This window comes from Pleurodeles waltl, chromosome 5 (assembly GCF_031143425.1).
Source record: "Pleurodeles waltl isolate 20211129_DDA chromosome 5, aPleWal1.hap1.20221129, whole genome shotgun sequence".
Classification (NCBI taxonomy): domain Eukaryota; kingdom Metazoa; phylum Chordata; class Amphibia; order Caudata; family Salamandridae; genus Pleurodeles; species Pleurodeles waltl.
In genome coordinates this window covers 1,610,909,392-1,610,924,863 of record NC_090444.1, presented here as the reverse complement: position 1 = coordinate 1,610,924,863, position 15,472 = coordinate 1,610,909,392, and the positions used below count along the sequence as shown (strand labels likewise).

The 15,472-nt window shown below is 47.6% G+C and overlaps 1 protein-coding gene across 4 annotated transcripts in view; it reads right to left on the bottom strand.

Annotated features, from left to right (window-relative positions):
- GREB1 (growth regulating estrogen receptor binding 1) overlaps window positions 1-15,472 on the bottom strand; it is a 932,876-nt gene that overhangs the window by 472,644 nt on the left and 444,760 nt on the right. For all 4 annotated transcript variants that reach the window (XM_069235945.1, XM_069235948.1, XM_069235946.1 and 1 more), the window contains exon 13: window positions 9,244-9,375. In XM_069235945.1, the coding sequence (XP_069092046.1) occupies window positions 9,244-9,375 (132 nt within the window). The remainder of the gene's footprint in view (window positions 1-9,243; window positions 9,376-15,472) is intronic.

Sequence of the window (15,472 nt, the reverse complement as noted above, 5' to 3'; positions counted from 1 at the left end):
TCACCACACCAGCAGCTCAGGGCCGGTCAGGTGCAGAGTTCAAAGTGGTGCCCAAAACGCATAGGCTAGAATGGAGAGAAGGGGGTGCCCCGGTTCCGGTCTGCTTGCAGGTAAGTACCCGCGTCTTCGGAGGGCAGACCAGGGGGGTTTTGTAGGGCACCGGGGGGGACACAAGCCCACACAGAAATTTCACCCTCAGCAGCGCGGGGGCGGCCGGGTGCAGTGTAGAAACAAGCGTCGGGTTTGCAATGTTAGTCTATGAGAGATCTCGGGATCTCTTCACTCTCCCCATGGGGCCAGCAACATGTCTCTGGTGTGGCAGGCTGCTGGAACTAGTCAGCCTACACAGACAGTCGGTTAAGTTTCAGGGGGCACCTCTAAGGTGCCCTCTGTGGTGTATTTTGCAATAAAATGTACACTGGCATCAGTGTGCATTTATTGTGCTGAGAAGTTTGATACCAAACTTCCCAGTTTTCAGTGTAGCCATTATGGTGCTGTGGAGTTCGTGTTTGACAGACTCCCAGACCATATACTCTTATGGCTACCCTGCACTTACAATGTCTAAGGTTTTGTTTAGACACTGTAGGGGTACCATGCTCATGCACTGGTACCCTCACCTATGGTATAGTGCACCCTGCCTTAGGGCTGTAAGGCCTGCTAGAGGGGTGTCTTACCTATACTGCATAGGCAGTGAGAGGCTGGCATGGCACCCTGAGGGGAGTGCCATGTCGACTTACTCATTTTGTTCTCACTAGCACACACAGGCTTGTAAGCAGTGTGTCTGTGCTGAGTGAGGGGTCTCTAGGGTGGCATAAGACATGCTGCAGCCCTTAGAGACCTTCCTTGGCATCAGGGCCCTTGGTACTAGAAGTACCAGTTACAAGGGACTTATCTGAATGCCAGGGTGTGCCAATTGTGGATACAATGGTACTTTTTAGGTGAAGGAACACTGGTGCTGGGGCCTGGTTAGCAGGGTCCCAGCACTCTTCTCAGTCAAGTCAGCATCAGTATCAGGCAAAAAGTGGGGGGTAACTGCAACAGGGAGCCATTTCTTTACACATGGGATGTACTTTTCTCTGATTGTCAGCGTTGGTGACTGTGTAAGTTTTTCCAGTCAGGTATTGGCCAGGGGAAACCAGTTTCTCTGTCACCATGGTGACACTGGCACCTGTATCCCTCAGGCCCTCTATTCTAGTCCCATTAATTAAGAGTTGCTGTCTGTATTTTTGCATGTTAGGCGGCCAGACAGCTAGTGTGGCTAAATCCACCCCACCCTCAGAAACTAGAGTAGCTTCAGTGTGGACCCTGATTTGCTCTGGGCACACTGTTGATCCCACTTGGAGACTAGCCATACCAGTGTTACCTGGATGGGAGTTTGGAGTGGAACCTTTCTTGGGACAGGCCTTGTCTCCAGTTTGGTGTCCATGCTGTTTACAGCTATGACACCAGGCCTTTTTGGGATCAAAGTTTTTACCCTTGTACCCATTGTTTTGTGAAGAGGCTCTGGGCCCACCCTCCTGTGCAGGTTTTTGGGGGCCTGTAGAAGACTCTTTACTATTTTTAGTTTTGGTTGTCTCATCACCCTTCCCCTGGGGAGTCTTTGTGACCCCTTTCTTTTGGTCACCCCCTGTTGAAGTCTTGGACACCCTTGTCTTGACCCAATGGTCCGCCTTCTTTCCCAATTCTTGGGGAGAAATTGGTCCTAGGTCTACCAGATGCTGATGCAGTTTATCATTGAAACAATTACTTAACAGGTGTTCTTTCACAAATAAATTGTACAGCCCATCATAATTACTTACACCACTGCCTTGAATCCAACCATCTAGTGTTTTCACTGAGTAGTCTACAAAGTCAACCCAGGTCTGGCTCGAGGATTTTTGAGCCCCCCTGAATCTAATCCTATACTCCTCAGTGGAGAATCCAAAGCCCTCAATCAGGGTACCCTTCATGAGGTCATAAGATTCTGCATCTTGTCCAGAGAGTGTGAGGAGTCTATCCCTACACTTTCCTGTGAACATTTCCCAAAGGAGAGCACCCCAGTGAGATCTGTTCACTTTTCTGGTTACACAAGCCCTCTCAAAAGCTGTGAACCATTTGGTGATGTCATCACCATCTTCATATTTAGTTACAATCCCTTTAGGGATTTTCAACATGTCAGGAGAATCTCTGACCCTATTTATGTTGCTGCCACCATTGATGGGTCCTAGGCCCATCTCTTGTCTTTCCCTCTCTATGGCTAGGATCTGTCTTTCCAAAGCCAATCTTTTGGCCATCCTGGCTAACTGGATGTCCTCTTCACTGGGGCTATCCTCAGTGATTTCAGAGGTGTTGGTCTCTCCTGTGAGGGAACCAGCATCTCTGACTATTATTTTAGGAGTCAGGGTTTGAGGGACCCTGTCCTCCCTAGATAGGACTGGTAGGGGGGAATTTTCCTCCAAGTCACTATCCTCTTCCTCTGAGTTGCCACCCTCAGAGGGGTTGGCCTTTTCAAACTCTGCCAAAAGCTCCTGGAGCTGTATTTTGGTAGGTTTGGGGCCCATTGTTATTTTCTTTATTTTACAGAGTGACCTTAGCTCCCTCATCTTAAGATGGAGGTAAGGTGTGGTGTCGAGTTCCACCACAGTCACATCTGTGCTAGACATTTTGCTTCTAAAAGTTGGAATACTTTTTAAGAATCTACAACTGGTTCTAGAATCTAATTCAAACTTTTACAAACTTTTACACTCTAAAAGAAATGCTAAACAGGATCTAACACAAGGCCCTAGCAGGTCTTTTAAGAATTTAGAAAACTTTTCAAATTGCAAAAATCAATTTCTAATGACAATTTTGGAATTTGTCGTGTGATCAGGTATTGGCTGAGTAGTCCAGCAAATGCAAAGTCTTGTACCCCACCGCTGATCCACCAATGTAGGAAGTTGGCTCTGTATGTGCTATTTCAAAGTAAGGAATAGCATGCACAGAGTCCAAGGGTTCCCCTTAGAGGTAAAATAGTGGTAAAAATAGATAATACTAATGCTCTATTTTGTGGTAGTGTGGTCGAACAGTAGGCTTATCCAAGGAGTAGTATTAAGCATTTGTTGTACATACACATAGACAATAAATGAGGTACACACACTCAGAGACAAATCCAGCCAATAGGTTTTTATATAGAAAAATATCTTTTCTTAGTTTATTTTAAGAACCACAGGTTCAAATTCTACATGTAATATCTCATTCGAAAGGTATTGCAGGTAAGTACTTTAGGAACTTCAAATCATCAAAATTGCATGTATACTTTTCAAGTTATTCACAAATAGCTGTTTTAAAAGTGGACACAGTGCAATTTTCACAGTTCCTAGGGGAGGTAAGTATTTGTTAGGTTAACCAGGTAAGTAAGACACTTGCAGGGTTCAGTTCTTGGTCCAAGGTAGCCCACCGTTGGGGGTTCAGAGCAACCCCAAAGTCACCACACCAGCAGCTCAGGGCCGGTCAGGTGCAGAGTTCAAAGTGGTGCCCAAAACACATAGGCTAGAATGGAGAGAAGGGGGTGCCCCGGTTCCGGTCTGCTTGCAGGTAAGTACCCGCGTCTTCGGAGGGCAGACCAGGGGGGTTTTGTAGGGCACCGGGGGGGACACAAGCCCTCACAGAAATTTCACCCTCAGCAGCGCGGGGGCGGCCGGGTGCAGTGTAGAAACAAGCGTCGGGTTTGTAATGGAAGTCAATGGGAGATCTAGGGATCTCTTCAGCGCTGCAGGCAGGCAAGGGGGGGATTCCTCGGGGAAACCTCCACTTGGTCAAGGGAGAGGGACTCCTGGGGGTCACTCCTCCAGTGAAAGTCCGGTCCTTCAGGTCCTGGGGGCTGCGGGTGCAGGGTCTCTCCCAGGTGTCGGGACTTAGGATTCAAAGAGTCGCGGTCAGGGGAAGCCTCGGGATTCCCTCTGCAGGCGGCGCTGTGGGGGCTCAGGGGGGACAGGTTTTTGTACTCACAGTCTTAGAGTAGTCCTGGGGTCCCTCCTGAGGTATTGGATCGCCACCAGCCGAGTCGGGGTCGCCGGGTGCAGTGTTGCAAGTCTCACGCTTCTTGCGGGGAGCTTGCAGGGTTCTTTAAAGCTGCTGGAAACAAAGTTGCAGCTTTTCTTGGAGCAGGTCCGCTGTCCTCGGGAGTTTCTTGTCTTTTCGAAGCAGGGGCAGTCCTCAGAGGATGTCGAGGTCGCTGGTCCCTTTGGAAGGCGTCGCTGGAGCAGGATCTTTGGAAGGCAGGAGACAGGCCGGTGAGTTTCTGGAGCCAAGGCAGTTGTCGTCTTCTGGTCTTCCTCTGCAGGGGTTTTCAGCTAGGCAGTCCTTCTTCTTGTAGTTGCAGGAATCTAATTTTCTAGGGTTCAGGGTAGCCCTTAAATACTAAATTTAAGGGCGTGTTTAGGTCTGGGGGGTTAGTAGCCAATGGCTACTAGCCCTGAGGGTGGGTACACCCTCTTTGTGCCTCCTCCCAAGGGGAGGGGGTCACAATCCTAACCCTATTGGGGGAATCCTCCATCTGCAAGATGGAGGATTTCTAAAAGTTAGAGTCACTTCAGCTCAGGACACCTTAGGGGCTGTCCTGACTGGCCAGTGACTCCTCCTTGTTGCTTTCTTTGTTCCCTCCAGCCTTGCCGCCAAAAGTGGGGGCCGTGGCCGGAGGGGGCGGGCAACTCCACTAAGCTGGAGTGCCCTGCTGGGCTGTGACAAAGGGGTGAGCCTTTGAGGCTCACCGCCAGGTGTTACAGCTCCTGCCTGGGGGAGGTGTTAGCATCTCCACCCAGTGCAGGCTTTGTTACTGGCCTCAGAGTGACAAAGGCACTCTCCCCATGGGGCCAGCAACATGTCTCTGGTGTGGCAGGCTGCTGGAACTAGTCAGCCTACACAGACAGTCGGTTAAGTTTCAGGGGGCACCTCTAAGGTGCCCTCTGGGGTGTATTTTGCAATAAAATGTACACTGGCATCAGTGTGCATTTATTGTGCTGAGAAGTTTGATACCAAACTTCCCAGTTTTCAGTGTAGCCCTTATGGTGCTGTGGAGTTCGTGTTTGACAGACTCCCAGACCATATACTCTTATGGCTACCCTGCACTTACAATGTCTAAGGTTTTGTTTAGACACTGTAGGGGTACCATGCTCATGCACTGGTACCCTCACCTATGGTATAGTGCACCCTGCCTTAGGGCTGTAAGGCCTGCTAGAGGGGTGTCTTACCTATACTGCATAGGCAGTGAGAGGCTGGCATGGCACCCTGAGGGGAGTGCCATGTCGACTTACTCGTTTTGTCCTCACTAGCACACACAAGCTGGCAAGCAGTGTGTCTGTGCTGAGTGAGAGGTCTCCAGGGTGGCATAAGACATGCTGCAGCCCTTAGAGACCTTCCTTGGCATCAGGGCCCTTGGTACTAGAAGTACCAGTTACAAGGGACTTATCTGGATGCCAGGGTCTGCCAATTGTGGATACAAAAGTACAGGTTAGGGAAAGAACACTGGTGCTGGGGCCTGGTTAGCAGGCCTCAGCACACTTTCAATTGTAAACATAGCATCAGCAAAGGCAAAAAGTCAGGGGGCAACCATGCCAAGGAGGCATTTCCTTACACAGGTCATCACGGTTCTTCTTTGGTTGCCTGCAGATGTAGGGAAGCAGCTCCTTTACCCCAAGGGAGTTCTTCTTGGCGATTTGCGAAGCACTGGCAGCTCTCCTGGTTTCTTGGGATGCTGCAGCCACAGGACAGGTCAATTGCTCCTTAAGGGTCGGGTGCAGCTGGCAGGCTTGACGCCAAGTCAGTTGTGCTCCTCTGTTCTCGGGTCAGCAGGCTTCTTTGTCCACTCCTTCTTTTGTGTACAGCGAAGATCTGTAATCTTGGTATCAGGGGGTGTCCCCTAAATACTCAATTTAGAGGGTGTTAAGATAGTGAAGGGTAGTAGCCAATGGGCTCCTTAATTTTGGGGGCACAACACCCCCTAGATGACCACTCCCTTTGGGGAGTGGGCATCACCCTGTCCCAGATTTCCTGATCCCACCACACACAAGATGGTGGAATTCCTAAGGCTGTGTTCATTTCAGGGTGGTTACTCTAGGGGTGTGCTCATCCTGGAAATACAACATGCCTCCTGCATAGCTGATTTTCCTGCATGTCTAGGTGCCAGATGGGTCCTGGGGCAGGGAGGTCAGAATCCTCCTCTGAGGATGGGCAGATCTGCATACCAAAGGGGGTGGGCTTTTTTCAAAGCTTCCTACCTTGGAATTCAAATTTGCAGATCAACCTTTTGGGAGGGGTTTGTAACACCCCTGCCAGGGCAAGCTTTGTTTCTGACCTCCAGAGAGCAAAGGCTCTCACCATTGGGGGTCAGAATCTCATCTGTTGATGGCAGGCTGGCTAGAACTTGTTAGTGAGCCCACCAGCAGTTGGTAGGTTTTCAGGGGGCACCTCTGAGGTGCTCTCTGGGTGCATGTATTAATACATTCATCACTGGAATCAGTGAGGGTTTATTAATACAAGATGTTAGACACCAAAACATCCCAAGTATCAGCGAAGCCATCAAGTAGCTGGGGAACTCGTATTGACCAGTGCCCAGCACATGTATTTAAAATGGCTTCCCTACACACTTACTATGTCTAAGAATCAACAAAGACATGGAAGAGGCATATCTGCTCTTGCAGATATGCCCACACATGTAATATAATGCACCCTGTCTTAGGGCTGTAAGGCCTGCTGTAGGGATGACTTACAAATGTCACATGCAGTGTTTTCGGGGGCACAGGCTGTATGCCATGTTGTGTTTTCACTTTTGGGAGCACCTTGTCACACAGCTTGCAATGGCAGTCTGCATGAGTTTGGTGCTGGGTCCGTTAGACTGGCACAAGTCATGCTGCAGCTGTTATGGACCCTCTTTAGAACCTTGTCCTAGGTACCAGAGGTACCATTTACTAGAGACTTACAGAAGTGCTAAAGGGCCTTGCCACTTGGGAATCAAGTGACCAGATGTCTTTGTTTTGGGAAAGGAACACTGGCACTGGGGACTCGGTTAGCAGGAACCCAGTGCACTTTAGTCAAAGCTGCATCAAAAGCCAGGCAAAAAGTGGGGGGTTACGGCAACCAGAAATCAGCTTCCCAGATAGTTCTTACCTGCAGTGGGTCAGAAACCTGTCTGTGGTCCCAGGCTGGACTTTACCAGTCAACCAGCACCCTAAAAGACTAGTAGGTTTCAGGAGGTACCTCTAAGGTACCCTCTGGGTGCTGGTTTTAATAACTCCATCACTGGAATCAGTGCGGGTGTATTAATGCAAGGTGTTTAATACTAAACACGATACGTTTCAGTTAAAGCCATTATGTAGCTGGGAAACTCGTTTTGACCACTGCCCAGTACATACCTTAAGATGGCTCCCCTGCTCACTTGTGATATCTAGTAATGGCACTAGACATTACAGGGGCATACCTGCCCATGCAGATATGTCCTCACATGTGCTACAGTGCACCCTGACTTAGGGTTCCAAGACCAGCTGTAGGGGTGACTTGCATATAGCCCATGCAGTGCCTTTGGCATTGCACACTGGAGTGTGTCATGTCATGTTTTCAAACATAGTTTGCACCATGTCCTGCAGCCTCTGATGGTCGTCTGTGTGTAATTTTGTGTGTGAGTCCCTTAGGGTGGCATACAACATGCTTCAGCCTTTAGGGGCCCTCCTTATGCCCTAGAAACCAGGGGTACCATTTACTAGAGACTTACAGGGATGCTAAAGCCCATTCCAGTTAGTTTACAATTAGACTTTACTTGTTTTAGGGGAAAGGGCACTATCACTGAGGTCTGATTAGCATCAGGCCTCAGGGCACTGTTGTTGTAAAAAACCAGCATCTATTAGTTCTAAAGGGGGGAAATTGGGAGTCCAGTTTCCTACACGTCTGGCCATGACATAAATATATATTTAATAAAAGCAATATTTTTACCTGTTTTGGACGATATTTCCGACTTGGTATTTTTTGTCATTTCCATTATTATATATATATATATATATATATAGGAACACGATATTGTGGTAAAGAAAATTTTTGACTCCATATTTTTTACAATTTTTTTTTTTACCACGATATTCTGTCAAGACAACAATTCACTCAATTACAACTCATGGTCGCATCTCTTCTAATGTTGAGATGTCAAAGCATGAACATAACCTGGTGAACTCATGTCTGTTGGCTTTTCATTGTTTTACTTATTGGACTCAAAACTACTCATAACTAAAAGGCAAAACCAAATTGATACAAAGGTACTATTTTACACTGGCCAAACTGGACTCCATGTATCCAGCAGGGTGCCAGTAACTTTCTTTTGATATATTCCGACATTTATTAGCTATTTAGTAGATATTTGTCATCAATCATACGTTGCTGCCAGCATTATGGGATATGCTTTATTGCTTATTCTTTAATTTTGAAAACATGCTTTTTTCACAGTTTTGGAATTGAAACAGTCATATAGCATCATTAGAGTTGCCATTTCTGCAACAGCATTTACTAACTCATAAATGGTTAACTTTAAAACAACAAATTGACATTTAACCCCAGGTTTTATGGCTCTCCAAAATATAGGTTGTTTAAATATTTTGAGAACAAGGCCAAAACGTTTCAAAGAAACTTTGCACAAGTGCAGAAAAACCAGACACATCCATTTGTCATCATGTTTGCTTCTTATGCAATAGGGAATGGAATGCACCAGGGCAAAAACAGAGACATCAAAAGTTGCAACGCTGTGGGTATTCACAAATATTCCCAAAGCACACCTACGTTTACCCCCCAAAAAATCAATAAATATTCGTTTATGGTGTCAAATAGCCTTCATGTGTATGTAAAAGGATTTTCCTCATCAAACAACTTTTCTATTTGAAAAAGAAGCAGGGGTGTTTTGCAAATGTTTACTTCCCTTAGCCCTTACCCAAGAAATGCTCTACCAGTGCACAGTCTCCAGGCATAGGGTTAGGGTATGGAAGCACACATTTTGAAATATATGATATGGGAAGATTGACAGGAGCAAATCTTTCTATTTTTTAAATCTCCTACAGTTGTACAATTCTGACATTCATTTTCATAAGCCGGGCACACACAAACCATGCTTGTCTATGGCACAGTGAAGTTGAGCTATACAGTGGAATACAGTGTACGAAATGTGCAGTGACAGAGTAAAAGTCTAAAAAGGAAACACTGACACCTGGTAAGCCATTCTGTATGTAAACCCAGCAGCTGTTTTGTGCTCACCAGTGCATGTAGCATTCCCATTTGTTTCTGTAGTTGCTGGTGTCAATTTATTTATTGAAGGGTTGAGAGATGAAGAAATGTGGCCTTGGTTTTCTTGATAGAAGGTATCCAGCAAAACATCAATATCACCCTCTGCCAAAACAAAAAAACAAACATCCATGATACTTATAATCATTATCTAGGGCTAGTGAAGGACGAAAGTTGGGTGAAATATTACAAAGGACAATGCATTGAAAGAGCAAGTGGAATTAACAGACAGAAATGGGAAATGTAAGCTATACACTCAGGCCCATATTTATGGGGAATTGGCGTAAGGCAGCGCCACAAGTCTTCTAGCTGCGCTCCCCTATGCCAATGTGAAAGGGCCGAAATCCACCGTATTTATGAAATATGGTGCATTCCTGTCCTTTCCCCCTGCGCTGGTGCAAAGTTGGCTGCCTAACACAAACGCAGGAATGTACTATAAGAGCGTATGCGTATCTTGGTATACTTCCTATGAAATTCTTTGTCACCTACACACATACATGGACAAACTGGACAAACAATGAGTCAGATGGACCCTGAATCAGAATCAGTCATTAATAGTCCCCCATAATGAAAAGTGAATGACCTTCTAAAGACACAAATGCTCAATAGAATGACAACCGAATGGACACAACACATTACTTCTCTGCAGAAGTGATGGAGGTGTCAGTGAAGCAGCACCCAACACAAGTTAAACAGTTCAGAATTAAAACCAGGGCAATTAATGAATACAGATTCAATAATAGCAAGAGTTGCCTAAGCCAGAAAAATATTTAAACATCATTTATATCTCAATGTAAAAGGCACGCAAAATAGCATTAAGCAGTAATGCAATGGCAGTCTGCATGAGGTTGGTGCTGAGTCCCTTAGAGTGGCATAATTTGCGCTGCAGCCCTTAGGTACTCTATTTAGTACCCCAGGCAAGGGTACAATTTACGAGGGACTTACAGGGGGTTCTAAAGGTTTTGCCAATTGGGAAAAAGGACTGTGCAGTTTTGGGGAAAGGGATCTGGCACTGGGGACCTGGTTAGCAGGAACCCAGTGCACTTTCAGTCGAAATTACACCAGAAACCAGGCAAAAAGTGGGGGGTGACTATGTCAAAAGAGGCACTTTCCTAGATGACCCCCTGTAGGAAGTTGGCTCTGTATGTGCTATTTCAAAGTAAGGAATAGCATGCACAGAGTCCAAGGGTTCCCCTTAGAGGTAAAATAGTGGTAAAAATAGATAATACTAATGCTCTGTTTTGTGGTAGTGTGGTCGAGCAGTAGGCTTATCCAAGGAGTAGTGTTAAGCATTTGTTGTACATACACATAGACAATAAATGAGGTACACACACTCAGAGACAAATCCAGCCAATAGGTTTTTATATAGAAAAATATATTTTCTTAGTTTATTTTAAGAACCACAGGTTCAAATTCTACATGTAATATCTCATTCGAAAGGTATTGCAGGTAAGTACTTTAGGAACTTCAAATCATCAAAATTGCATGTATACTTTTCAAGTTATTCACAAATAGCTGTTTTAAAAGTGGACACTTAGGGCAATTTTCACAGTTCCTAGGGGAGGTAAGTATTTGTTAGGTTAACCAGGTAAGTAAGACACTTACAGGGCTTAGTTCTTGGTCCAAGGTAGCCCACCGTTGGGGGTTCAGAGCAACCCCAAAGTCACCACACCAGCAGCTCAGGGCCGGTCAGGTGCAGAGTTCAAAGTGGTGCCCAAAACACATAGGCTAGAATGGAGAGAAGGGGGTGCCCCGGTTCCGGTCTGCTTGCAGGTAAGTACCCGCGTCTTCGGAGGGCAGACCAGGGGGGTTTTGTAGGGCACCGGGGGGGACACAAGCCCACACAGAAATTTCACCCTCAGCAGCGCGGGGGCGGCCGGGTGCAGTGTAGAAACAAGCGTCGGGTTTGTAATGGAAGTCAATGGGAGATCTAGAGATCTCTTCAGCGCTGCAGGCAGGCAAGGGGGGGGTTCCTCGGGGAAACCTCCACTTGGTCAAGGGAGAGGGACTCCTGGGGGTCACTCCTCCAGTGAAAGTCCGGTCCTTCCGGTCCTGGGGGCTGCGGGTGCAGGGTCTCTCCCAGGTGTCGGGACTTAGGATTCAAAGAGTCGCGGTCAGGGGAAGCCTCGGGATTCCCTCTGCAGGCGGCGCTGTGGGGGCTCAGGGGGGACAGGTTTTTGTACTCACAGTCTTAGAGTAGTCCTGGGGTCCCTCCTGAGGTGTTGGATCGCCACCAGCCGAGTCGGGGTCGCCGGGTGCAGTGTTGCAAGTCTCACGCTTCTTGCGGGGAGCTTGCAGGGTTCTTTAAAGCTGCTGGAAACAAAGTTGCAGCTTTTCTTGGAGCAGGTCCGCTGTCCTCGGGAGTTTCTTGTCTTTTCGAAGCAGGGGCAGTCCTCAGAGGATGTCGAGGTCGCTGGTCCCTTTGGAAGGCGTCGCTGGAGCAGGATCTTTGGAAGGCAGGAGACAGGCCGGTGAGTTTCTGGAGCCAAGGCAGTTGTCGTCTTCTGGTCTTCCTCTGCAGGGGTTTTCAGCTAGGCAGTCCTTCTTCTTGTAGTTGCAGGAATCTAATTTTCTAGGGTTCAGGGTAGCCCTTAAATACTAAATTTAAGGGCGTGTTTAGGTCTGGGGGGTTAGTAGCCAATGGCTACTAGCCCTGAGGGTGGGTACACCCTCTTTGTGCCTCCTCCCAAGGGGAGGGGGTCACAATCCTAACCCTATTGGGGGAATCCTCCATCTGCAAGATGGAGGATTTCTAAAAGTTAGAGTCACTTCAGCTCAGGACACCTTAGGGGCTGTCCTGACTGGCCAGTGACTCCTCCTTGTTGCTTTCTTTGTTCCCTCCAGCCTTGCCGCCAAAAGTGGGGGCCGTGGCCGGAGGGGGCGGGCAACTCCACTAAGCTGGAGTGCCCTGCTGGGCTGTGACAAAGGGGTGAGCCTTTGAGGCTCACCGCCAGGTGTCACAGCTCCTGCCTGGGGGAGGTGTTAGCATCTCCACCCAGTGCAGGCTTTGTTACTGGCCTCAGAGTGACAAAGGCACTCTCCCCATGGGGCCAGCAACATGTCTCTAGTGTGGCAGGCTGCTGGAACTAGTCAGCCTACACAGACAGTCGGTTAAGTTTCAGGGGGCACCTCTAAGGTGCCCTCTGTGGTGTATTTTACAATAAAATGTACACTGGCATCAGTGTGCATTTATTGTGCTGAGAAGTTTGATACCAAACTTCCCAGTTTTCAGTGTAGCCATTATGGTGCTGTGGAGTTCGTGTTTGACAGACTCCCAGACCATATACTCTTATGGCTACCCTGCACTTACAATGTCTAAGGTTTTGTTTAGACACTGTAGGGGTACCATGCTCATGCACTGGTACCCTCACCTATGGTATAGTGCACCCTGCCTTAGGGCTGTAAGGCCTGCTAGAGGGGTGTCTTACCTATACTGCATAGGCAGTGAGAGGCTGGCATGGCACCCTGAGGGGAGTGCCATGTCGACTTACTCGTTTTGTCCTCACTAGCACACACAAGCTGGCAAGCAGTGTGTCTGTGCTGAGTGAGAGGTCTCCAGGGTGGCATAAGACATGCTGCAGCCCTTAGAGACCTTCCTTGGCATCAGGGCCCTTGGTACTAGAAGTACCAGTTACAAGGGACTTATCTGGATGCCAGGGTCTGCCAATTGTGGATACAAAAGTACAGGTTAGGGAAAGAACACTGGTGCTGGGGCCTGGTTAGCAGGCCTCAGCACACTTTCAATTGTAAACATAGCATCAGCAAAGGCAAAAAGTCAGGGGGCAACCATGCCAAGGAGGCATTTCCTTACACCCCCTCCCAAACGAAAGAGGATGAAACTAACCCTTCCAGAGAGAGTCTTCATCTTCTAAGTGGAAAAACCTGGAAAGGCCATCTGCATTGGCATGGTCATTCCCAGGTCTGTGTTCCACTGTAAAGTCCATTCCCTGCAGGGAGATAGACCACCTTAACAGTTTGGGGTTTTCACTTTTCATTTGCATTAGCCCTCTGGGAGGCCTGTGGTCAGTGTGAACTAGGAAGTATGGCCTCAGCTTCTTCAGGGACCAAACCACAGCAAAGGCTTTCCTTTCAATGGCACTCCAACGCTGCTCTCTGGGAAGTAACCTTCTGCTAATAAAAGCAACAGGTTGGTTATGGCCATCGTCATTGATTTGGGACAGGACTCCTCCTATCCCTTGCTCTGAGGCATCTGTCTGCACTATGAACTGCTTTGTATAATCTGGAGCTTTTACACCAGTCACTGATCAGATTGCTTCTTTCAGGGTGTCCATAGCCGTTTGACAGCTCACTGTCCAGTTCACCTTTTTGGGCATCTTTTCGGAGGCCAGTTCTGTGAGAGGTGCCACAATGGTGCCATATCTTTTCACAAACCCCCTGTAGTATCCAGTCAACCTAAGGTATATCCTCACTTGGGTCTGGGTTGTTGGAGCTACCCAGTCCAGAATTGTCTGGATCTTGGGTTTTAGTGACTGAACTTGGCCTCCACCTACAAGGTGTCCCAAGTATACAATCTGGCCTTGCCCTATCTGGCGCTTGCTTGCCTTTATAGTGAGTCCTGCCTTTCTCAGAGCCTCAAAGACCTTTCCTAGGTGGATCAGGTGATCCTGCCAGGTAGAGCTGAAGGCAGCAATATCATCAAGATATGCTGCACTAAAGTCTTCTAACCCAGCAAGGACTTTGTTCATCAACCTCTGAAATGTGGCAGGGGCATTCGTCAAACCAAAGAGCATAACAGTAAACTGATAGCGCCTGTCAGGAGGGGATAATGCTGACTTTTCCTTTGCTCCAGGGGTCAGGCCTATATGACAATAGCATGATGTGAGATCAAAAGTACTGAGATACTTGGCTGACCCTAGCCTGTCAATCAGTTTATCAGCTCTAGGTACTGGGTGGGCACCGGTTTTGCTCACAGCATTGAAACCTCTATAATCCACACAAAAGTTAATTTCTTTCTTTCCACCCTGGGAATGAGCCTTGGGACTAGAAAAACTGGGCTGGCCCAGGGGCTCTCAGAGTGCTCAATGACTTCCAACATCATGCTGATCTCAGCTTTGATGCTCTCTTTGACATGATCAAACTGTCTATAGATTTTGTGCTTGGCAGGTGATCTATCCCCAGCGTCCACATCATGGGTACACCAGGTAGTCCGACCAGGGGTAAAGGAGAAGAGCTCAGCATACTGATGCAAGACTCTTTTGCAGTCAGTCTGTTGTTGGTCAGTAAGGGTGTCTGAAAATACTAAACCTTCAACTGAGCCATATTTTGGGTTGCTGGAGAGGAGATAAGGGAGAGGTTCACTCTCAGCTTCCTGTCCCTCATCAGTGACCATGATCATGGTCATCTCAGCTCTGTTGTGATAGGGTTTAAGGCAGTTTACAGGGATAACCCATTGGGGGGTTCCTGCAAGAGCCAATGTCCACCAAGTAGGTGATTTCCCCTTTTCTCTTTAGGATAGGGTAGGGTCCACTCCACTTGCCTTGGAGGGACCTAAGAGCAACAGGCTCCACAATTTACATCTTCTGCTCTGGTTGGTACTCCACCAGTGCAGAGCTTCTGGAGCTCTTGGCTGGCTTCTAGGTTTTGGATGCTTTTTCCATGTACTCAGACATTTTGGAGCAACGGTCAAGCACATAGTCCACAATATCCTGCTTAGGTTCTCTGAGAGGCCTCTCCCATCCCTCCTTCACAAGACAAAGTGGTCCTCTCACAAGATGCCCAAATAGAAGTTTAAAGGGGAAAAACCTACTTGCTTCTGTGGTACTTCCCTATAAGCAAAAGGCAGGCATGGCAGTAAAATAGCCCATCTCCTTCTGAGTTTTTCAGGGAGTCCACCAATCATGCCTTTTAATGTCTTGTTGAATCTCTCAACAAAGCCATTGGCTTGTGGGTGATATGGGGTGGTGAACATATAGGTCAAACCACATTTAGCCCATGTTTATAGCCAGGCATGAAGTTTGTACCTCTGTCTGACACCGCCTACTCTGGTAAATATAGCAGTGAGGGCCCTAGCTACTGCAGGGACAGTAGTAGTCCTCAGAGGAAATGCTTCAGTGTACCTGGTTGCATGATCCACTAACCAGCATGAATCTGTTCCTTGATGCAGTTGGAGGGTCAAGAGGACAAACAATGTCAATCCCTACCCTTTCAAAGGGAACCCCAATCACCAGAAGTGGAATTAAGA